This window comes from Dermochelys coriacea, chromosome 7 (assembly GCF_009764565.3).
Source record: "Dermochelys coriacea isolate rDerCor1 chromosome 7, rDerCor1.pri.v4, whole genome shotgun sequence".
NCBI classification, from domain to species: domain Eukaryota; kingdom Metazoa; phylum Chordata; order Testudines; family Dermochelyidae; genus Dermochelys; species Dermochelys coriacea.
In genome coordinates, this window is record NC_050074.1 from 38,100,036 (window position 1) to 38,126,116 (window position 26,081).

The following is a 26,081-nucleotide window of genomic DNA, read 5'->3' on the forward strand; positions in this document are numbered from 1 at the left end:
TATTCAGTCATCCATTTCCTGTTGTCCACTCCTAGCTTCTGGCTTTCAGGTTTAGGGACTAATAGCCATTGATGGTCCTATCCTCAATCAACTTAGCGAATTCTTTTTTGAACTGAGTTACATTTTTGGCCTTCACAACATCCCCTGGGAACAAGTTCCACAGGTTGACTGGGCATTGTGTGAAGTAGTAGTTCCTTTTGTTCATTTTTAAACATGCTACCTATTAATTTCATTAGGTGATACCTGGTTCATGTATTATTAGTCATGAGAAGGGGTAAATAACTTCCCTTTTTACTTTCTCTTACATTCATGATTTTATAGACTTCTATTATATCATTTATTTTCTAAGCTGAACAGGCCATGTCTTTTTAATCTCTCCTCACGTGGAAGCTGCTCCATAACCAGATAGTTTTTGTTGCCCGTTTCTGTACTTTTTCCAGTTCTAATGTATCTTTTTTGAGATGTGGTGACCAGAACTGGCTTGCCTTTCCTGAGTGCTCTTTAGATATCTTGATCATCGAGTGGCCTGACTGATTGTTTGGTAGACTTCCTGCTTCTGATGTAATTAAAAAAAAATTGCTGTTCAGTTTTCTGCAGGGCTGTTATCTAGGAGCACAAGTTGGAAAGGGTTTTATTTCCAAAAATCCAAATCTAATTAGATTTTAGAACAGTGTTAAAGACAAACATGCTCATGTGGACTTGCTTCTGTTAAACATAGCTCCCCTAAAAACAATACAAATAAACTATAAAAAGCAGGATCATGCCTCAGCTGAGAAGCATATTAAATGTTTAGGGAGAATTAATTAATTATGAAGATCTGTCATCCCACTAGAGCTGGATGGTTCCTCTCCATTTTTAGTGAGGAGTCCTGAAGGAAAGTAATGCTGTTTTATAGTTTATTGTGACTCTGGCTTCAGACGGACATATTTGTAGTACAATTTATGAAAAGGGGGCATTAAAAGTATAGTTGCACAGTAGGCCTGTAAGAAAGTCTCTCCAAGTCAAAGAATTATTCCCCATAGATAGTGAAGGAATGCAGGCTGTGTAATGGGAAAGAGCTCCCTCTTGTGTGTTAAGGTAATACAGAAGCTGAGAATAATACACAGAGCTGAAGAAGAGCTCTGTGTAAGTTTGAAATCTTGTTTCTTTTACCAACAGAAGTTGGTCCATTAAAATATATTACCTCACCCATTCTTCCTCTCTAATAATACAGACACACACAACCAAACCTGAGTTTAATTACGTGTATGTGTGTGTGTGTGTGAGAGAGAGAGAGAGAGAAGTGACAGAAGTACAAGGCATCTGAATATGAGACTGTACTAAAGAATGGATAGCCCAAAGACTATTGAGTACAAATATCTATCTTAGGTTTATTGTCCTGTAATGAACAAACCCATTTGCTGTGTTCATGAGAGCAATAGTTTCAGGACTTTTAAAAAGCAGCATCTGCTTGAACAGACAGAGCTAAAAGGAGAGAGAAGGCCATCCTGCAAAACTGAACTCAAAGGGATAAGCCACCAATTTATGCTGAGTGAGTGAGAACAGAAAGTGAAAATTATTCTTACTACACTTAAAGGAAACTGGGGAAAATGTCTATTGTTAATTATAATATTTTATATTTGCCCATCAATTTCATTTAGCATTTTGTTTCTGCTTAGTTATTGAAATAATACCAGCTGCAAGACTATCGCCTTATGTCATGCCAAAGCAATTGAAATTATTCTAGTTGCCCTACTTCTGTACTGAGGCTTGTCTGCCAGGTTGAGGACAGAGACTTCTCAGGAGTATGACCTTGCCTGTGGGACTGTCTCTGAGGGTGTCCTGCGAGGAATGTTCTGAGAACGAGTCCTTTCCCCCCTAACCATTTAGCTTTGATCTCCCTGTTTGCAGGGACACTGGGCCTTGTTTATGATTATGAAATTTAGTAGTTATTTTATTTATAGTTCCAAGAACCATTGTGGTGATTAACATACAATAAATTATCCAATAATAAATAATATCAGGCCACGTACCTAGGTTCTTGCTCAGAGTCTACTCTGTGTTTATTTGGACAAACTTACAATGATGTAAATGGAAGTTTGCCTGAATAAGATCCTCAAGATTTGCCCAATGCAGCCCATACACCTAAGAATCACCATGTTAAAAAAAAAAAGAAAAGGCATATAAAATCTTTTAGTACAAGGCAGTTTTTATGCAACACTGATAGGTTGTTATACATGGTGTCTTAGTGGGCTGTGGACATGAAGCATTTGTCAGTGCTTAGAGTTGCTTACCCTAAAGTAACTGACACACTCTCAGCTAGCCACAAGAAATGTTTATATAGATATCAGTGTTAATAAATATTCAGCAAGCTGCATCTTCATTAGTTCCTGTTTGTCAGTGACTATAAATAAATAAGCAGAAGAGTTGGGCAATACTTTCCACTGTTTCACTTAACAATTATTCTGTCTGCTGGTGTACAATCCAATGGACGTTTCAAAACAGATAATGATATAATTCTGTCATTGTGGTCACAGAACCAGTTTATTTAAATTAGATAGTGAAAGATCACCTCTGTCTCCGAACAGTGGAGTTTGCCATACAGAGTCTGTGGCCGTGCATTAATTGTTCATTTGTTTTGATTTGCTGCTGTGGATTAGCAGTTTGTTAGTTCACTTTTGTCTAGTTCAAAGTGAGCTAACAAACTGTTAATACATAGCAGCAGGGTCCATGTAGTTGCTGTAACCGAAGCATGAAATTGTCTGTTTTTTACTGTGACTGTGCCATAAATTATGCAGAATTTTACCATAACAAAATTGTATCCATAAAAATAGAGTAATATTTGAACTACCATCAATATGCCTGTATGCTAACTCAGTTCTATAAGACCATATCCACTGTTTTTAAATGTACCAAAGCCCAAGATACTGTGTTTTTATATTTGCACATAAACTTATTATTTTCAATATTTTAAATAGAGTAGCTAAATGTCAAGCCAAGTTAAAATGCTTGGGATAAATCATACACTACATTTTATCAATGGAATATAGTTTTTAACATTTGGACTGAGCCACATCAAGTACCTTTTTTAAATAAGCTCCACTGGGATATTTGTGTAATTCTGTAGCCATCCTTGGTGGTCTAAGTGAGAGTTCAGGTGCAAGGTTGCCTCACAGACAGCAATGATGAAGGAAACAGATTGAATGTTCTGGAAAACTTAGTTTTAATTTGCCATATTAGTGCCTCGGAAATGTTTCTGAGGATACAGAAGACTGATTTCATAGACCTGATTGAGAATCCGATTCCTGCACAGCAAGGGTTAAACAAACACAGCCCCTCTGCTATCAGTAAATGAAGCCATTTTGCTGGTGATTCCACTGTTGTTTCTTACAGCAGTGCGGAAGGAAAGATTTAAGCAGTGAATGGAAGTAGACTGCTCCTATTCCCCCAGTTTGAGTCTAGCTGCCCTGCCAGAGGAAGAAATAGCTAGCTAAAATAAGTAATCTTTCATAGTTGAAAATATATCCACAATAGCTTTGTGTCCAGAAATGTTCAGATTTATTACCTAGGATGTGACTTCAACATATTTCCTGTTAGAAAAGATTATGAATTATTATACTGTTCAGAGGTCTAAACACCTCTTTATCCAAAAAAATGATGAAGAATGGCTGATTATCAAGTGGGACTGATTGGCTTTTTGTCATAAGTGCCTTGCAGAGGTAGAGCATCTGTCAGACTTCTATGCTTAATGTCCAACAGCCTCAATGTCTCAGATATGCAGCTACAAAATCAGTACTGTTTCTTAGTTCAGAACAGAGGGATGTGAAATATTTGCAATGAAGTGCAAAACTACTCTTATCTGAATGGTTATCACATTTCTCTATGAACTTGAAATGGGACAATTTCTTTGACTCTCTTTCCCTAAGGTAGGCAATTATTTTAATTAGCAAAAATGGACATTTCCTAGTAAAGAAGGTGGCCCTCACAAGAAAAACATGTGGAAACTTGTTTTCATAAGGTTTTGATCCAATAAAGAACTTAAGAATGCTATTAAGCTCTATTGCCTTCCTCTTGTAGAAGTGGATGGATCTCTGCAATCACAGCCAAATAGGTATTCTGAAGTATAAAACTGAAAATAGCAGGCTGCTACTAGCTAAATATATTTTATATTAATGTGTGGTTCTATTGACCAATGACTTAGTAAAAAAGTACATTCTGGGGTTTCGCATTTAGGCCCTGATTCTGCACTGTGCTTCATGTAGTCAGAGACTTGACTTCACTGCGGCTCTGTGCAGGTGCAGTGACTCATAGGCTCATAGATATTAAGGTCAGAAGGGACCATTATGATCATCTAGTCTGACCTCCTGCACCATGCAGGCCACAGAATCTCACTCACCCACTCCTGCAATAACCCTCTCACCTATGTCTGAGCGGAGTCCACCCCTGCAGAGCAAAATGTGTTTTTTCCATATCAAGTTTGCTTAGCTGGCAAGCACAAAGATGTTGCCATCCTTAATAGTGCAAACTTGGCCTGGGATCTGAAAAGGAGGCTTTTTTCTTTTCGTGTAGTTCCACAAAGTGAACTCAGTTAAAACAGCATTACTGAAAGGCTGATTTAAATCAAGTTTTCTCCTTCATCTGAGTGCACGTAGAATAACTAGCCTATATTCAAATCAAAGGGAAATTAAATACTTTGGAAAAGTGAGTATCTCTAGAAACCTTTGTATAAGTAGCATTTTAGTTATTTAGTAATAGTGAATGTACCTCAGGCACCCAATTTCATGTTTACTGTAATATCACTTTTGTAATTTACCAATTTGTACTTGCACATTATCCTTTTTCATTAAACAGTAAATAACATCTGACCATCATGAAAAATACAAAGTACCACAAGATGTCACTATAACTTAAATAACTAAAAGGTGCTGTAGTACAGCAGAGGGATGACTGTTTATCTGTAGCAGAGTTCTAGTCTTTAAAAATAAAAAGAAAGGCTTCCATCATTTATAAACATTTTTGGGGGGCATAGCTTTAAATGATTGGTGCAACATTCATTCCCTCCCCCCCCACTGTTTCTCACTGTGCTTCTAGAAAAAAGTCTAGATTGTTTGCTGACCTACAAACCTGGAAAGCATATACCCCCTGCTCCTACTTCATTTGCGTTTGGGGCAGGAGTATGTCAAACACATTTTAATGGAAAGAGAACTTTACTCACTGTAGGCTACATCTTCAAAAGAATGCAGGCCCAGATACTGATCCTCCACTGACTTGTACTTTGTGTAGGTATTTACTCCCACTTGTATATACTGAGTGGTAGCTCACAAAGTGCATGCAAACTTTCATGTTTAAGAAATTCAACAGAAAAGAGACATATGCCATTTACTAATGTAGCCCACAGAAAATATATTGAGCATATCTAAACTACAGCCTAAGGTTTTTGACAAGTTCTATTGAGTCATATTATGATATAACCTGATGAATGTATTTCAAAAATGTAAATATTCAGTTAAAGATGCAAACAGCAGAACCATGTTCAGATTCTTTCTACTGAAGCGCACTGGAACAGCTCCAACAAATCCTGAGCTATGGCTGAGGAGCCCATAATGCAGCTAAGGTGGCCTTTGTTTCCTTGATCATGGGTGAACTATGCCAGACTAGTACTCTGGCATAAATTTAGAGCAGCCTGAAGGCTGAACTGAGTTGTGCTAGTGGCCAACAACCACAACATCCAATCAGGTAGGTATCAGAGGGATATTGAGAAGCCTACTTACAGTGGCTCTGTGTCACCAGAAGATGCACATAAATCTGGAGTGATCTTCCCACTTCTGCTTGCACCAGCTTTAGGCTGCTGGCCGTTCAATGCAAAGCAGCTGCACTGTATCCCAGAATTCTGCCCTTAATTTTAAATGTTATATTGAGAGTCAGAAATACAGCACAGGGTTTCTTTATAGATGGTACATAATTATTTTAGAGAAGTAAACAATGATTTTAACAGGTTTCCAAACTTCTTAATGCCAGAATTCCCAATCACAGTAGGTTGTTAAAAACAGTTTGGACAAACACCTGTCAGGGATGGGAAGTTTCCTTTGTCCTGACTCTGTGATTATTGTTATTGCTGTTTACTACTACGGATATAATTAATCTAGACAGTTTTGCTCCAGTTTAGCAAGACTTCTACAGTTTGAGTACCAGTATCGGGATCATCTGTTACTCCTGTAGAACTCTTGTTTAATCTAGCCTTTAATTTGTATACTTATTTGGTGGGCTTTCCTTCCACTGATGAGGCAGAAAAATAAGTTCTTAATGCCTAAAGGCTAAACTCAGGTATCAGAGGGTGGAGAAAAAAGTAAGTCTCCCTTGTAAGTAAGTAGGTCTCCCTTGGCTGTGGAGATACTCAGTAGTTGTGACTACAGTCTAGATGCTGCAGTAGGTCTAATAGTTGAAGGTTTTTTGTAGAAGATCTGCCAACATTGGCCTTATTCCTCCCCAAGTCAGCCATTGCCATTACTCAAACTGTGTGTGGGGATGGACTAAACGGAAAATGCTGTGGAGGTGGGGGTCCAACTGGCATGGACTTTTGTGTGGGCTCCCCATATCTTGTCTCCCCTGTTCAGCACAACTGTATTCAATTCTAGGTTTCCTTGTGCCTCCACAGGTGGTGCAGGATTTCCCCCCTATAAAATGAGATGTTCTTTATAAAGCCAAATCAAACTGTTGTAGTGTCAGGCTGACACTCAAATAGATTAAAGCAAGATTACCACCACCCTACTAAACATAAACATATTACAATTTTAAAAAATCATGGTTCTGTGTTTCTACTGGAAACAGAACAGTATAGGAGTTTATTGTGTGGACTTGAGTAATGTACTTTTGCCATTTCTTCATAGACCCAATGCTAATTTGAGCATGGCCTTTTTCCAAACTTGTTCCATAACAGGTGATCAAGTTCAGTTCAGTTCAGTTCAGTTCAATCTCTCTAATAGTTATTGGAATGAAGAAGCTAGAGGAAATACTGAGCCCAGCTCCCTGGCACTCTTGAGCCAATCATATGTCATGTGAAGAATGAGGGATGGATAGTGAGGAGGTCATGAGAGTGATAGTGAAAATGAAAAGAAATTAAAAGAAGCAGGAGTTCTGTAAACCTGAGGGGGAGGTCTTGACCCAATTTCTATATCAATGTGCTGTACTTATTTTCAATACAGACGGGCTTATTTTGGGAGAAACATTTTTAAAAAAAATCTGAATGGTTTGTTAAAGATTAAAACTTTTCTGGGCCCTACTATCCCTATTTCAAAGCAGTTAGATAAATGGCTGTTTCACTAGTGGGCTGTTGATCATACACTTAATTACTGTTGTTTCATGGCTTTTACTTTTAAAGAAGGTCCAGTCAGGTCAGTATTAAAGATGGTCTGGCCAGCTTCACTTATAGTGTGTTGGACTTTGTCAGCTTGTCTAAAATATTATATTCTGAACCAGTTTAACATAGTGTGTATGCTTTTTTCCCATTTCTTTAATGGCTGCGTATCATACAGCAACAGTTTTGCCCTTTCGTTGATATTGCAACATGGCCTCAATAGAGTTGTATTGAGATTGTCTTGACATCTTCCCAATAGAATCTACATAGACTTGAACTCCCAGAAATGTATTCTCAGAATTTGCCATTGTAATGTGGCACTTGTGCAGCTGCACTGAAATAATTTTATCATAACTCATTATCATACAATAGATTGAGGGTTTGCATTAACACTACTTTTTTACCATTTATCTTGGATTCAGAACCTGATCTACACAGATTTAAATTGATAAACTTTCATAAAAAAGGAACCCTAAATAAGTGGACACATGGACAAATTGCTGAGGATGAATACAAAAGAATATCACAAGCATGTAGGAACAAAATCAGAAAGGCTAAGGCACAAAATGAGTTACACCTAGCAAGGGACATAAAAGGTAATAAGAAGAGGAAAGAAAGTGTAGGCCCTCTATTTATCAGGGAAGGAGAGTTAGTAACTGATGACATCAAGAAAACTGAGGTGATTAAATGCTTTAATTAACATTTTGCTTCAGTCTTCACTAAAAAGGTAAATTGTGACCACATACACAACACAATTAATATTAACAAGATGGAACGAATGCAAACCAAAATAGGGTAAGAACAGGTTAAAGAATATTTAGATAACTTAGATATATTCAATATGGCAGAGCCTGATGGTACTTAAGGAACTAGCTGAAGCAATCTCAGAATCATTAGTAGTTATCTTGGAGAACTGTTCAAATAATCATGTGCAAAGTCTAGTTCTGCCAGTCTAGGTGTTTGAGTACAGATCCTTTCTGCCAGCAGATGGGGACAGACAAGAATGAACTTTTCAGTCATGACATCCCTATGCATCTGCTGCCTCAAAATTCTTAGCTGCAGTTGTCTCCAGAAGATGGAACAATTCCCTGGCTGGCTAGCTCTTACAAATCTAGAAAAACCCCAAGATTTCTCAAGTGTTCAGCTGAGACTATTCAAAGAGCAGGAGGAAAAAGGAGGAAATTAGAAGACTGCTATTATCAGTAGAGTCGGTTAGAGTTTTTTTTCTTGCAGAAACTTTAAGTGAGAATGAAATTTTTCTTTGCCTTCAGTGACGTTTTCAGTGGAAAATTTGACTTCTCATTTAAAAACCATAAACAGAATTTTTTAAAAAAATGTTTGTGCCTCCTCTCCAATTTATATTTTTGAAAATTTCAAGGAAAACAGAGCCTTTTTAAAAAAATAATAAAATTGTTAGTTGACAACAACTTTCTGTTGGAATAAAGTTTGCATAGAAACTTTTCCACCAGCTATACGTTTCAGCTATACGCTCACAATTCTGAGCACAAACTATTATAGCGAGGCCTTTCATAAGTCTTAGGGTTCTCACATCCGTGCGTAGTGGAAGCTTTCCTCGGCGGAGGGGGGTTGTCACCAACATAGTTGACAGGAACAAAAATGGCAAATTCCACATCCTGCAACAAAGATCCTAGTGCATGCATCTAATTAATTACATTAATTATTGTAACAAGAGCTTTAAGAACCAGATTTCTATAAAAGGAGGCCTGTGGGGTATGCTCATTTTGGACCTACTTTTGAGTGTGAAATTGTGTGTACATATAGGAACATACCCAATTTGAGTACAAAAGCAGCCAATTTGCTTACATGGCAGTAATAATCACTTACAGAAACATTCCCACACCTTGGGCCTCTCTGAAATCTAGGCACAAGTGCCCAACTGGTATACCAGATTTTCACTCAGTGAGAGCATTTAATGCTCCATTTTCGAGCGGAGTGGGGAGGAAAGCTATCTGACAAACACTTTTTAAATTTATTCTGTCAATGTAACATCTCTCTTTGGTGCTTTGGGCAATACTTCTCAATTAGCCTGTTGTGTTTCAATATATGGTTAGTTTGCTGGTCCTGAAAGAAAGCATGTTTGGTACTAAAGCTGTGGTTCTCAAATTTTTGTTCTGGTGACCCCTTTCAAATAGCAAGTCTCTGAGTGTGACCCCCCCCCTCATAAATTAAAAACACTTTAACACCATTATAAATGCTGCATGCAAAGCGGGGTTTGGGGTGGAAACTGACAGCTCCATGTAATAACCTCATGACCCCCTGAGGGGTCCTGAATCCCAATTTGAGAACCCCTGTACTAAGGTGATTTTTTTCCTCCGTGACATTTTTTTTAGGTGTCCTTTACAACTGGGCTTGAGTCATAGTAGTTGGAAATTCATTGTATGTGGTTGAAACAATTTTGTGCTCAGTTTCTAGTGGCTATGATATAAATAGATGCTACACCACTTCTTTATGTGGGAAGGTGGTGGGTTGTTTTTTTTAAACAAAGTATGATGATATATTTGAAGAGCAAATTAGTCACTCTCCCTCAAGAATTGGTCTACTTGAGATGTACCACAAAGCTGTTTACCTGATGTGGGGCCTATTCAGAATTAAAAATAGACTTTTCAGCTAGGGTTGGTAACTCCCAACCTACAGTCTGGGTCCATTTTATTGCTTAAACAATCACCATTGGTCCTATCAGTATAGTTAGACAATCTCTTTCTCAACTGTTCATTTAGGCCTGATACTGAGAAGTGCTGAGTACCTAAACCACCCACTGACCTCAACAGAATTTGTGGCTGCTTAACCCCCACCAGGATCAATCCCATTGCCTATCACCTATGAGCTCATAAGGAATATTTGGCATTTATGTAGCACTTTGCATCTTCAAAGCATAGCACAAAGATGAATTAAACCTCGCCACACTCCCAAGAGTTAAGTAAGTAACATCCTCATTTTAATAGACAGTGACATGGGGATGCAGAGGACTAGATCAACAAAGGGATTTAGGTGTCTAACTGTCACTTCGGGTGCCTAAGTCCAAAATTTGGATCCTTAAATCCCCTGCTCAACAGCCACCTAATCCTGCAGGTGCCTAAATATCTGTTTCTGGGCATGAACACAGCTGCCTAAATTCTGACACCTGAGCACCAAGCTCACACTAAACCCCCAGTCAAACTGAGAATTGTCCCGGCTGCCTTTCTTGCCTGCAGGACCCAATCCAGTAGGCATGTACACCTGGATTGCGCCTCACACAAAACACTGCTGCCTCCTTAAAATCTTTAGCCCAGTGGTGAAAGCACTGACCCAGGATGTGGCAGACCCAGGTTCAAATGCCACCTCTGCCTGATGTAGAGCAGGGATTTCCATCTCCTGGCAGAAGAAGGCACCTTCCATGAGGTGCCTAATTTTCTCTGTGGGGCAGATCTTAGGCTACACCCCACTCCTTGGTAGTGGCTAGTTTACACAGCTCCCTGCTCAGTGTGCTGGCTTTTGTGAATCCTATTCTTAGCATCTAACTCTCTCCATGCATTCATTGTATGGGGAACCTAGACACCTGACTCAGAGCTGTGGATTCCATTAGGTGGCTGGGTGTCTAAAGTGAGATGATGCAATGTTGAGTCTAACTCCCTTTTGTGGATCTAGCCCACAGAAGATAGGAGACTTAACCAAGGTCACAAAACAGATCAGTAGCATAGCCAGGATCAGAACTCAGAAACTCCTGTCCTCAAAGCATTAGACAATGTATGAAAAATTGAATGCATTTCCATCCTTCTTATAACACTGTAAATTAACAATTCAGTCCAGACAGCTGCTCACTGAATCAGTAAATACACTTCAGGTGCATTCCAGTTTTGAAATCACTGGTTATTCTCCTGGTTTGCATCATATTAAATTGATCACATGATCATGTCATTTACTTTGCATACATTGTAGTCAGTAGATGTCAATAAAATCTCCTGCAATAACACAAGTTTTTATCAAGCACTCTTGTGTCCATCTTCAAATAAAGCCAAATGCTGTCTAAGGGCAGTGCCTCATAGGTTTATTATCTCCATGATATTTTTACATGAATATGACCTATTACAACATAATAAGGACCCCATTTTCTCTAATGACAACTCAGCTGAATAATACCAAATCCAGAGCTATCAGGATACTTAAATAGATACAACCCTGCATGTAGAACTACATCACCAGAATACTTTTGATCCACACTGGTTAATTGTTATTTCCAGAATGCCTTCTAAAATTTCTTGCTGGATGCCTTTGATGAGACTTTTTTGAATCCTTTTGGCTGTATCTGTATGTAACTTCTCTAGCCAAATCCTTTACTGCAAGTGAAATCTTGACCTTAAACTTACATATTAGGGCTGTTAATCAATCATAGTTAACTCACGCGATTAAAAAAATGAATCACGATTAATCCCAGCCTTATTCACACTGTTAGTAATAGAATACCAATTTAAATGTATTAAATATTTTTGGGTGTTTTTCTACATTTTCAAATATATTGATTTCAGTTACAACATAGAATACAAAGTGTACAGTGCTCACTTTATCCTATTATTTTTCATTACAAATGTTTGCACTGTAAAATGATAAAATAAATACCATTTTTCAATTCACCTCATACAAGTACTGTAGTGCATTCTTATTATTGCGAAAGTGCAACTTACAAATGTACAATTTTTTTTACATAACTGCACTGAAAAACAAAACAATTTAAAACTTCAGAGTCTGCAAATCCATTCAGTCTGACTTCTTGTTCAGCCAATTGCTAAGACAAACAAGTTTGTTTACATTTAAGGGAGATTATGCTTCCCGCTTCTTATTTACAATGTCACCTGAGAGTGAGAACAGGCGTTCGCAAGGCACTTTTGTAGCCAGCGTTGCAAGGTATTTATGTGCCAGATATGCTAAACATTTGTATGCTCCTTCATGCTTTGGCCACCATTCCAGATGACATGCTTCCATGCTGATGATGCTGATTAAAAAAATAATGCATTAATTAAATTTGTGACTGAACTCCTTGGGGGAGAATTGTACGTCTCTTTTTCTGTTTTACCTGCATTCTGCCATATATTTCATGTTATAGCTGATGACCCAGCTTACATTGTTCATTTTAAGAACACTTTCAATGCAGATTTGACAAAACGCAAAGAAGTAACCAATGTGATTTTTCTAAAGATAGATACAGCACTCGACCCAAGGTTTAAGAATCTGAAGTGCCTTCCAAAATCTGAAAGGGATGAGGTGTGGAGCATGTTTTCAGCAGTTAAAAGAGCAACACTCTGATGCAGAAACTACAGAACTCGAATCACCCAAAAAGAAAATCAATCGTATGCTGGTGGCATCCGACTCAGATGATGAAAATGAACATGCATTGATCCATTCTTCTTTGGATCATTATCGAGCAGAACCCGTCATCAGCATGGACACGTCTTCTGGAATGGTGGCTGAAGCATGAAGGGACATATGAATCTTTAGCGCATGTGGCACATAAATATCTTGCGATGCCAGCTACAACAGTGCCATGTGAACACCTTTTCTGACTTTCAGGTGAAATGGTAAACAAGAAGTGGGCAGCATTATCTCCCATAAGTTCAACTTTCATGATAAAGAGATTGCACTACAATACTTGTAATGGGGGAATTGAAAAATAATGTTTCTTTTGTTTTTTACAGTGCAAATATTTGTAATCAAAAATAGAGTGAGCACTGTACACTTTGTATTCTGTGTTGTAATTGAAATCAATATATTTGAAAATGTAAAAACATCCAAAAATATTTAAATAAATGGCATTCTATTATTGTTTAACAGAGTGATTAATCACAATTCATGTTTTAAATTGCATGATTAATCGCAATTATATATATTATCGTATTGTGTATTTAGAAAATAGAAGTTTCTTACCTGAGGCTGCTGAGTGGCAGTGGGTCTCTGAGGAGATGGTATAGGTGTTTTGGACAACATTTGGTTCATTTTGCTTACAACAAGATCAGTTATAAGTTGCCTGTCTTCAACCTGATATTCACCAATCAAAGGCATTGCACAGTCCATAACCTATAATATACAACATTTGATTAGCTAGGGAATGTAGCATTGCAGCAAACCCACTCCATGTGTTTATCTGTAAATGTCAGGTCATCCACCGAGTTTGTTCTGCAAAAAGGAGAAAAATGTGTAGAAATGGTCTAATTTTTGTTAGAGGAAAGGGAATTGATCTTAAGTATCATCATCCCATTCCTGGAGATTGGAAGCCACTCCATACGATCTGAGTTTGAGTTTCTGTGCTATATTTGGGCTGTTTCTGAGCCTATTCATAGCTGGGGAATGCCACTCTCCATGGCATCATCCCTTTCCAATCCCAAGGCAATATACCCATGTGACTGCATGTTGACATTTCTTGGGGATGCCATGTGTGGGCACTCCATGGGGACATGGTTCCTGAGGAAACTACACCACTGCACATACTAAGGATTATAAAGAGGCATGAGACTTCCCTAAGGAGGGCTTGAAACCTGAGATATTTCCCTGTGTATTCTGGGTTATTAAATGTTTTAAAGAGCATGGTTTGTGTGGCTCAAACCCTAGCCCCTTAATGGAAATGTCTAGGGAAATGCTGAGTTGAAACTTAAATTTTCTGGCTTTTCTGTTAGACTTTGATTCCATAGTCCTTATTGGTTAATATGAAATCTGAAACAAGGCCATATGATGCCATTATTATTGATAGGGTTGTTTCTGAAAAGTGCTGTGTATGTTGTGCAGATATTGTAGGGGTTTGCAGACTAAAGTATTTCCAGAAATGCACTTTTTATCCTATATGTACCTGATGTATTCTTCCTAAGGGGTGAATTCCGCCCTCTACTTTGCATGTGTGAAAGGCTTCCCCACTGTGGACTCATTGCAATTCAACTGCACAAGGGAGGAGGTTGAGATTATGAATCCTATATGGTGTGGAGCCCAACTCCTGCGAGTACTTGACATGTGGCAGCACACTGGGTGATTAAGGGTGGCACATGGACCAGATGGGAGAGGGGGAAAGCCAGAGGATCTACACTGTATGAGCTTCTGGTCCTTTGCCATTTTTGGAAGGAGTGGACTAGAGTGTCTGCAGACACACTCCCAACCCAGCAGCCTGTATTAGCATAAGTGAAGCAACTCTGCAAGATTCCTCCCCCATATCTCTCCTAGTGCCAAGTTCAGACACTGATGATGGATGCTCAAGGAAAGATTGGGACCTAAATGAACTTACTATGTTCAGTGTAACAATGTTTTGTAACTGTGCTATCCGGCTGCTATTTCATACAATTCAGATGCTAATAGCAGATTACCTTTTAAAGAACGTTTGGAGGCTTGTAAATTTTCAAATTGATTAGATGCTTTTAAAAAAAACTTGTGAATGAGACTGTCCAAAATATTAAATCTAATCACATTAATATGAAACAAGAGACTGTCACTATGTACAAATACTTTTATTCTCTCCCCCTACCCGCTCCACCCCCAAAATTAGGTAGAGAGTAGCATTGTTTATTTATAATTCAGATGCTACAAATTATTGATTTGGGGTCTTCAGGGCTACAAAGTCTCAAGGAGGCTGCAACCATTAAAAATCTTCCTCAGAGCTCAGAGCCTTGCTAAAACAAACCCAAATTAAACAAAGAAATACAATTTACATTTCAAACAGATATTTTCTAAGAAAAGCATGAACGGTGTTCCTCTCTTGGGCCACATCAAAGTATTACAGAAATGGATGATATTTGCACTCAAGGCTCCTATAAGTTTTATATATTTTTCACATTAATACTTTTGAAGTGGTAAATACTGTATACTTTTCAAACTTTCTTGTCACATTCCTGTGATGTATAAGTGGATAAATTATAACTGGAGAAATGAGGAAAACAGAATACTATATTTGTTTTAACACAGTTTATTCTTGAGGTTCTTTCCTAGCGCACAGTGTCTTTGAGGGAAAGCTACATGCAAGAACTGCATGTTATGATTTTTGCCAGAGAAAGTAACAGACAGTAAATCAAATCAAGTGCTTGATTCTGCTCTCACTTACCCTGGAGTGGATCAGAAGTAACTCCACTAAAGTTGGAGTTTCAATTCTGTTAGAGCAGAGAAAAGCCTCACGATACTAGTGTATACACTGTTTTTAAACTTAGCACCCGACTCTCTCCTCCTGTATAAAACTGGGTGTAATAGAGTGGAAAATAAGGGCCCTTAATATACACTGGAATGTTTGTTAAAATTTGGGCTTCCATTCAGTATCATATTAATAACCACAGGCATCAACTTTCACTCTCAGCAGGTTATAACTTGAACACTATCATTATTTATAGTTGCATTGGAGTAGCACCTAAATGCACATTTAAAGTTATTTCCTCTGGCTTAGCAATCATCTTCTTTGAGGTGGGAGGGGGAAAGGTTACTAGGCATGCACAAAACATTTGAAAATCTTGGTCAGAAATGACTAGTGACTGAATTCCTGGATGCCCAATGTGAGGCACCTTTAAAAGGAGCCTGATTTTCAGAGGGTGGATGTAGGAACATAAGAATGGCCATACTGGGTTAGACTAAAAGTCCATCCAGCCCAGTATCCTGTCTACCGACAGTGGCCAATGCCAGATGCCCCAGAGGGAGTGAACCTAACAGGTAATGATCAAGTGATCTCTCTCCTGCCATCCACCTCCACCCTCTCACTAACAGAGGCTAGGGACACCATTCTGTACCCATCCTGGCTAATAGCCATTAATGGACTTAACCTCCATGAATTAATCCAGTTCTCTTTTAAACCCTGTTATAGTCCTAGCCTTCACAACCTCCTCAGGCAAAGAGTTCCACAGGTTGACTGTGCGCTGTGTGAAGAACTTCCTTTTATTTGTTTTAAACCAACTGCCCATTAATTTCATTTGGTGGCCCCTAGTTCTTATATTATGGGAACAAGTAAATAACTTTTCCTTATTCACTTTCTCCACACCACTCATGATTTTATATACCTCTATCATATCCCCCCTTAGTCTCCTCTTTTCCAAGCTGAAAAAGTCCTAACTTCTTTAATCTCTCCTCATATGGGACCCGTTCCAAACCCCTGATCATTTCAGTTGCCCTTCTCTGAACCTTTTCTAATGCCAGTATATCTTTTTTGAGATGAGAAGACCACATCTGTATGCAGTATTCAAGATGTGGGCATACCATGGATTTATATAAGGGCAATAAGGTATTCTCCATCTTATTCTCTATCCCTTTTTAAATGATTCCTAACATCCCATTCGCTTTTTTGACTGCCGCTGCACACTGTGTGGACATCTTCAGAGAACTATCCACGATGACTCCAAGACCTTTCTCCTGATTAGTTGTAGCTAAATTATCTCCCATCATATTGTATGTATAGTTGGGGTTATTTTTTCCAATGTGCATTACTTTACATTTATCCACATTAAATTTTATTTGCCATTTTGTTGCCCCATCACTTAGTTTTGTGAGATCTTTTTGAAGTTCTTCACAGTCTGCTTTGGTCTTAACTATCTGCAAGTTTAGTATCATCTGCAAACTTTGCCACCTCACTGTTTACCCTGTTCTCCAGATCATTTATGAATAAGTTGAATAGGATTGGCCCTAGGACTGACCCTTGGGGAACACCATTAGTTACCCCTCTCCATTCTGAAAATTTACTATTTATTCCTGCTCTTTGTTCCCTGTCTTTTAACCAGTTCTCAATCCATGAAAGGATCTTCCTCCTTAACCCATGACAACTTAATTTACATAAGAGTCTTTGGTGAGGGACCTTGTCAAAGGCTTTCTGGAAATCTAAGTACACTATGTCCACTGAATCCCCCTTGTCCACATGTTTGTGCAGCACTTTCTGGCAATCAGTTCCCTTTAATGTGCCCCTCAAGTTCAGCACCCCAAATCAGCAGTCACTTGAAAATTATGGCCCCTCTTTTTGAGTTATGTACTTAAGTTTCCTAATGGTTTTATCAACAATTAATTATAATCATTTTAAAAACTGCCTTAGATATCAACTATATTAATCTTCAGCATTCCCCAACCAGTCAGAAAAGTAGTCTCCCCATTTCATGGATAGGGAAAGAGAAAAATGGACAAATCCACTCTTGGTGTAAGTCCATCAACATGAAAAGAGTTGTAGCAGGAATGAATTTGGCCCAGAAAGGAGTAGTAATATGCTTAAAGCCACAAAGCTGGAGACTGGCAGAGTCAAGATTGGAACTCAGAGAGGTTCCTGGTTGTTAATTAGTTAACTTTTACACAGTTGGTATGCATGGGGATTTACAGGACACTATCTATATAGACATTTCTATTTTGCTTATCAGTACACAAGGGAAAAGTATGGGTCTTGTGCTTAAGGGGGAGAAATGGGAGTCTGGAGACTTTGGTCCTGTTGAGTAAATCAGTTAACCGGGCTGTGCCTCAGATTACCCATATGTAAAATGGAAATAACACTTATCTCATTGGGGGTGTTGGGGGAGTAATTCCAATTAATATCTCTAAATTACTTTGAGATGTTCAGATGGAAGATACAATTCAATTAAAGTCCTTCTGACAAAGAGTATATTACTAGACAACACTGTCTCTTAACCTTGTATTTAGCTTATATAGCTCTTCCTTGTAAAAACACAGAACAATATCTTTCTTTTTCAAAGTGGTTAAAAAGGTGTTTTCCTTTTTTAAAATGAAAGATTCTTACACACATCCGAATATTAGGAAAATGACAGGTTATTAGCAAACTTCTGCCTAAAATAGATGTGTAACTTTATAGAGGAATTTTAGTTTTGGGTTATGATGGTTATGCTGCTGTTAAGATGACATTGAAATGACAGTGGTTAAATCAATTCCTAGCTCTGGCCTGATCCAAGGTCTTTTGAAGACAATGGGATTCTTTCCACTGGCTTCAATGGGTCTTAGATAGGGGCCCCCTAGAACTTCTACTTTAAAAAAAAATCAGTTTTTTTCATAGTTGGGACAGAAATTCAGCAGGCATCCCAAGTTAAACAGAATGAGCTTTAGAGGGAAGCACTCCCAGGAGGGGAGGCAGAAAATCTGGTGTGGAAACCCTGCAACAACCAAAAAAACGTAGGCAATAACTTGGAAACTATCTTTAATTCACTCTGTTCTGCCAACCTGTCTTAAAATTTATTTGGCTTTTGTGGTTTTCAGCCAGATGATTGAATTACCCAAGGAAAAAAATCCCTTAAAGTATTCCTATACTTTTTGTCAGTAAAAAGAAAAACAAAATATTGTTCACCACAATGTTGGAGAACCTGGACAGTTCTAAAAGTGCTTATTTTTTTAACCTAAGAGACGCTGAAGCTCAGGAACTATTACCCTGTCATATAAACCCCTGTCTGCAGTTTTTTTGTAACCATGTTGGTCTCAGAACATGAGAGAAACATGATGGGTGAGGTAATATCTTTTATTGGACTTCCTTCTGAAAAAGACAGGCTTTTGAACCACACAAAGCTCTTCTTCAAGTCTGGGAAAGGTAATAAGAGTGTCACAGCTAAATACAAGATTGAACAGAATGTTAAGCATAAGTTCACACCATGTTGCAAGAGACCATTCAAGATGAAGTGGGCAATTAACACCTCTGCAGTCACAGGAGAAAGGAGGGATACCAGATTGCAGATTGTTGTAAAGGAAAATGAAACCAGTGTCTCTGTTGAGGCCTGGTCTACACAAGGAAATTAGGTCAGTATAACTACGTTGTTCAAGGCTGTGAAAAATCCAGACCCTGGAATGATGCAATTAAACCAACGTAAACCCTGGTGTAGACAATGCTAGGCTGATGGAGAATTCTCCCGTTGACATAGGGTATGTCTACACTACGAAATTAGGTCAATTTTATAGAAGTTGATTTTTATAAATCGATTTTATACAGTCAATTGCGTATGTCCACACTAAATGCATTAAGTCGGCGGTGTGCATCCTCACTACTGTGGCTAGCATCAACTTATAGAGTGGTGCACTGTGGATAGCTATCCCACAGTTCCCACAGTCTCTGCTGCCAATTGGAATTCTGGGTTAAGCTCCCAATGCCTGATAGGGAAAAAACATTATCGCGAGTGGTTTTGGGTACACGTCCCTCCATGAAAGCAATGGCAGACAATCGTTTCGCGCCTTTTTTCCATGCAGACGCCATACCACTGCAAGCATGGCGCCAGCTCAGCTCAGCTCACCATCACCACTGCTGTTGTGTCCTGGGTGCTGCTGTCAGCAGATGGTGCAGTACAACTGCTAACAGTCGTCATCCACCACTTCCATGGCAACTCTGCTCTCCTACTCTTGTAAATGAGCTAAGTCTCAATAGCAAATTTGTCCATGTTGTCATCATCCACCGCAACTCTGCTCTCCTGGTACCATGAATCTACCTTGCAGGTCCTCTTGTTGTTCTGTATAAATATCTATTCTCGTGGCATTCGTTGTCATCCTCCCTTTCTGCTGCAACTCTGCTCTCCTGCAAATGCCATACCATGACAAGCATGGAGCCAGCTCAGCTCACCGCCACTGTTGTGAGCATTGTAAACACCTCGCGCATTATCCTGGAGTATATGCAGAACCGGGCTAAGAGACGCCAGCACGAGGATGGTTTTGATGAGGACATGGACACAGATGTTCCTGAAAGCACAGGCTGTGGCAATTGGGACACCATGGTGGCAGTGGGGCTGGTTGATGCAGTGGAATGCCGATTCTGGGCCCGGCAAACAAGCACAGACTGGTGGGACCACATAGCGTTGCAGGTCTAGGATGATTCACAGTGGCTGCGAACCTTTCGCATGGGAAAGGCCACTTTTCTGGAACTCTGTGAGTTGCTTTCCCCCGCCCTGAAGCGCTAGAATACCAAGATGAGAGCTTCCCTGACAGTTGAGAAGTGAGTAGTGATAGCCCTATGAAAGCTTGCAACGCCTGAGTGCTACCAGTCAGTCGGGAATCAATTTAGAGTGGACAAATCTACTGTCGGAGGTGCTGTGATGCAATCAATGATGTTCTGTTATCAAGGGTAGTGACTCTGGGAAATGTGCAAGTCATAGTGGATGGCTTTGCTGCAATGGGTTTCCCTAACTGCAGTGGGGCGATAGATGGAACGCTTATCCCTGTCTTGGCACCGGACCACCTTGCCAACCAGTACGTAAACTGCAAGGGGTACTTCTCAATGGTGTTGCAGGCACTGGTGGATCACAAGAGACGTTTCACCGACACCAACGTGGGATGGCCGGGAAAGGTGCATGACGCTCGCATCCTTAGGAACTCCAGGCTGTTTAAGCAGCTGCGAGAAGGGACTTACTTCCCAGACCAGAAAATTACCGTTGGGGATGTTGAAATGCCAATAGTTATCCTTGGGGACCCAGCCTACCCCTTGCTCCTTTGCCTTATGAAGCCATACACAGGCAGCCTGGACAATAAGGAGCAGTTTAACTATAGGCTGAGCAAGTGAAGAATGGTGGTAGAATGTGCCTTTGGATGTTTAAAAGCTCAATGGCACAGTCGGCTGACTAGGTCAGACCTCAGCACAACCAACATTTCCATTGTTATTGCTGCTTGCTGCGTGCTCCATAATATCTGTGAGAGTAAGGGGGAGACGTTTATGGCGGGGTGGGAGGTTGAGGCAAATCATCTGGTGTCCGATTTTGAGCAGCCAGACACCAGGGCAATTAGAAGAGCACAGCAAGGCGTGCTGCGCATCAGAGAGGCTTTGAAAATCAGTTTCATGACTGGCTAGGCTTTGGTGTGACAGTTGTGTGCATTTCTCCTTCCTGCAAACCCATCTCCTTTGTTGATTTTAATTCCCTGTAAGCCAACCACCCTCCCCACTTTGAAATAAAATAACTATTGTTTTGAAACCATGCATTCATTCTTTATTAATTAAAAAAAAAAGGGAGATAACTGACAAGGTAACCCGGGTGGGGTGGGAGAGGAGGGAAGGACAAGACCACATTGCTTATTGTAGCCATACTACAAATCAAACTGTTTGAATGACAGCCTTCTGTTGCTTGGGCCATCCTCTGGAGTGGAGTGGCTGGGTGCCTGGAGCCTCCCCCACTGCGTTCTTGGGCATCTGGGTGAGGAGGATATGGAACTTGGGGAAGAGGTCAGGCGGTTGTACAATGGATGCAGCAGGGGTCTGTGCTCTTGTTGGCTTTCCTACAGCTGCACCAGACACTTCATCATGTCCGTTTGCTCCCCCATTAGCCTTAGCATCGCCTCCTGCCTCTGCTCTTCACACTCACTTAATGCTTTCCTAGCCTCTAACGTTGAATGCCTCCATGCATTCAGCTGTGCCCTACAGTGCGGGAGGACTGCATGAGCTTGGAAAACATGTCATCACAAGTGCGTTGTTTTTGGCCTTCTAATCTGCGATAACCTCAGGGACGGAGATGATAGGGGGAGCATAGAAACATTTGCACCTGGGGAGAGATAAAAAGGGAGAGTAAAATTTAAGATGATACATTTCTGAGAACAAAAGGGAGACTCTTTCACAGTGACTCAAGCAATTCACAGCAGACAGCACATGTGCGAGGTCGCATTTTGCCTTTTATATTGGGTATGGCGACACATCACACGTGGCTGGGCAACAGAATTCAGTTTCCATGCAGCCATGGTAAGGCAAAGGGTACAGAGGTTGGCTTCTCATGCATAACATGTGGTAATGTTTCAAACTGCAGTGCCCTCCTTTCCCATAGCAAGCAATGGGTTGGGTTTCACATTTAAAAGGAGGGGCTGCAGTTTTCGGGTGGATGTGCAGCACACACCTCCACCCACCCCACCGCGTGGCTATTCTCTGGGATGATCCCTTTTAGCCAAGCGCAAACAGCCCAGCATGAACGGGGTCCTTTTACTGTTCCCTTACAAAAATTCCCCTATATCACTCTCCTGAGGCTAACACAGAAAGATGTGGACCAAATGTTGCTTGAATGCGACCAAAACCCAGGACCATTCACTGCCATGCTTTGCGCTGCAATGATTCCAGAATATTTTCAGAGTACCTCCAGGAGAGGTTCATGGAGATGTCCCTGGAGGATTTCCACTCCATCCCCAGACATGTGAACAGACTTTTCCAGTAGCTGTACTGACCGCGAATGCATCCCAATTCTTCAGGGCAAATCAAACATTAAATACTATTTCTTTTAAACCCTGTACTGTAGTTACAAATGTGCACTCACCAGAGGTGCCTTCTCCAGCTTCAGTGTCAGGGATCCCACCTTCGGAGAGGAGTGGCTCCAGGGTGATGAAAAGATCCTGGCTGCAGGGGAGAACAGATTCACTGCTTGCAGGGCCAGCTCCAGTTTTTTTGCTGCCCCAAGAGGCGAAGGGGAAAAAAAAGAAAACCAAGCCTGGTTAAGTTGCCGCTGAAGTACCACCAAAGAGGAAGAGAGGGACTGCAGAGCCCGCCAAATTGCCACCGAGGACCCAGATGTGCCACCCCGATGATCGACGGAATGCCGCCCCTTTCTATTGGCCGCCCCAGGCACCTGCTTCCTTCACTGGTGCCTACAGTCAGCCCTGACTGCTTGCCTGCTGTGCATTCTCCTCCTCTTCCTTATCCACAAAATCCTCCTCCCTGTTGCGTGAGACTCCCCCCTTGCAGGTGTCCACGGACAGTGGTGGGGTAGTGGTAGGGTCCCCTCCTAGTATGGCATGCAGCTAATCATAGATGTGGCATGTATGGGGCTCTGACCCGGAGCGACCGTTTGCTTCCTTTGTCTTTTGGTAGGCTTGCCTCAGCTCCTTAACTTTCATGCGGCACTGCTGCATGTCCCTGTTGTAGCCTCTCTCCACCATGCCCTGTGAGATTTTGGCAAATATATTTGCATTTCTTCTTTTTGACTGGAATTCTGCCTGCACAGATGCTTCTCCCCATACAGCAGTCAGATCCAGTGTCTCCCTTTCGGTCCATGCTGAAACTCATTTGCGATTCTGGGGGGACTGCATGGTCACCTGTGCTGTTGAGTTTGCCACGCTGACCAAACAGGAATGAAATTGAAAAGTTCCCGGGGCTTTTCCTGTGTGCCTGGCTAGTGCATCGGAGTTCAAAGTGCTGTCGAGAGCGGTCACAAGGGAGCACTCTGGGATAGCTCCTGGAAGACAATACCATCAATTTGCATCCACACTACCCCAAATTCAACCCAGCAAGGTCGATTTTAGCGCTACTCCCCTCGCTGGGGAGGAGGACAGAAGTCAATTTTAAGAGCCCTTTAAGTCAACGGAACGGGGTTGGTTGTGTGGATGCATTCATTTTAAAATCGACCTAATGTGGCTAAATTCGACCTAACTCCGTAGTGTAGGCCAGGCCTAAGAGGTGGTAAGTCAATGCTAACCACAGTAGTGAGGACGCACTCCGCCGACTTAACGTGCACGCCGCCGACTTAATGTGCTTAGTGCAGACATACGCAATCGACTGAATAAAATCAATTTCTAAAAATCAACTTCTATAAAATTGACCTAATTTCATAGTGTAGACATACCCTCAGGGAGGTGGATAACCTATACAGATGTGAGAAGCTCTCCTGTTGGTGTAGGTAGTGTGCACTGCTGCAGTGTTTTAAGTGAAGACGAGCCCTTAGTCTGTGATTTTTAGTTTCTAGCAAAGTTATGAATTTAGGCTTTCAGGCACCAGGTTAGTCTTCTGAAGGTGTTGTGCAGGTTTCCTTTGGGAACAAAGATTGACAGGTCACATATGGAGCGATCATTTTGTGAAAAGTGTGCACTCCCAGGTTAAGAGGGTGTTTTTGTCTTTTATCGCTTTTCTGTGAGAGTACATTTGAGAATGTAGTGATTGCCTATCTAGTTTCGCCAACATAATGGTTGTTGGGGCATTTGATAACTGGATGAAGTACACCACATGTTGTGATAGGCTTGTGCAGGCCCCCTGGATCTTGAAAAGTGTGTTGTAGACACTACACATCTCCACCACATCATCAACTTATCAAGACTACCCCTAATGGGAGCTGAATTAGCTGTACTCTCCAAGGGTCTGAATTTCCCCACCACAGAACCGGATACTTTATTAACATACTAGAAGAATTCTTTTGCTGACTCTGCCTCAAAGAATTCTTTCACAACAAAGATGACACCACCCACAACTACCAAGTCCCCACAGACAGTCATAAGAAAAAAGAATCATCTGACTGAACATCCTACCCCCCGCAACCCAAGGAGAAAACCATGCACTTGGTGATTACGTTGATTGCTTCAGGAAAAAAAATACTGTGAAATCCTTAACAAACATCACATCCACCACAATCTCTAGCTTGGTGTAGCTCAAAAGCTCGTCTCTTTCACCAACAGAAGTTGGTCCAATAAAAGCTATTACCTCATCCACCTTGTGTCTCTCATTTACATCCTTGTCTCGTGACATTTTGTAAAAAAATATTTTTACACACAATGGAGCATAGTGGCTCTTTCTGAACCACTATCAAATCCTAACTCATCTCTTCATATCATCATGAACATTTTCATTAATGAACCCGAGCACCAAAGCCTCCACTGAACATTTAAGTTTTTTTTTAATTCAAAATTAGGTTTAATCTTAGTCAACATTACTTTGTTTTATACCTTGAAATACAAGTTTAATCATGTACAATATTGTACAAACATTTTTCTAACAATTTAAATATATTGAACCCTATTTTTTTAACCCTGGTGCAAAGTTATCACTATCTGCATCTGGGTGGGTATTAGTCTACTGGATGTAAATGACTACGTGGTCACTTCCAGGCAGTCTCTGTGTACCTCAGAAAGGGATTCTACCTCCTACAAAAGCCACATGAGTCAAGAGGTACTACTGATGCCGAATCTGAGAACATGTGACTGTAAGAAAAAGAGTCCTGAATGACACATCATCATACTCCCTGCAGACACTGTTGTTCTCCTTAGGAGATGCTGGGAGTGCTGATGTTGAGGGCCTGGTGTGAGCAATGACCTCAATACAAAAAGTGCTGACTGTTCTGAAACACCCAAACTCCACCAATACTGGATGAGAGGATTGCCGCAAAGCTGGTACGGTTGATTTTGTGACAGCCTCATAGAACAATTGACCATTTAGTAGAGGTCTGCAATTGCCATCCCATATTTCACACCAAGAGCATCAATGCAAAATTGGGAGGTTAGTATACAGAGCTGTCAGGAGTTGGGGCTTCAACAAAGGCACCACTGTGGAACTGCTAGACATTTTCCTAATGCCCCAATATCTTATGCAGTGGTTTAGCTTCAGGCAGTGAGCTGGATATCAGTATCACCGACTTAAAGTGTCAAACCCTGAACAAATTGAGGCACTGAAAATCTATAGAGCCATCAGCTTCACTGTTAACTGTCCAGGATGCTTCATTAGTGAGGATGCCCTGCTGGGCTTGATGGGGAAGTGGTAGATCTGCATCCACCCAGACAGTAATAGCTCTGAGTCCTGGCATTCAGCACCCTTGGCTAACTGTAGCTTCAAGAGTTTGCCCTTTGAAGCACTCCTGGCTGGCCTCTGGCTAGAATTACAGGAGCTTCCATGCTGCGCCCTCAAAGAAAGTTTGGACAAACTCTCCACATTTCTTCCGTGTTTCAGGTGACATCTGTAAGCATAGCTGGCACTGTTGCACATTGAGGCTGACTTCAAAGCAGACAACATAACAAACATGGCCATGTGTCTTGGACATTGGTCTGCCACATAGGTGGGATTGAAGCTGTTGAAAGGCATTTCTCATTAGATGCCTTACTTAAAGTAATAGTGGAAAATAAA

At 40.6% G+C, this 26,081-nt stretch overlaps 1 protein-coding gene across 2 annotated transcripts in view; it reads right to left on the minus strand.

Moving 5' to 3' along the window:
* The window catches only part of SYN2 (synapsin II), a 393,703-nt gene that overhangs the window by 14,356 nt on the left and 353,266 nt on the right, over positions 1–26,081 (minus strand). For both annotated transcript variants that reach the window (XM_038410236.2, XM_043518660.1), the window contains exon 10: positions 13,250–13,399. In XM_038410236.2, the coding sequence (XP_038266164.1) occupies positions 13,250–13,399 (150 nt within the window). The remainder of the gene's footprint in view (positions 1–13,249; positions 13,400–26,081) is intronic.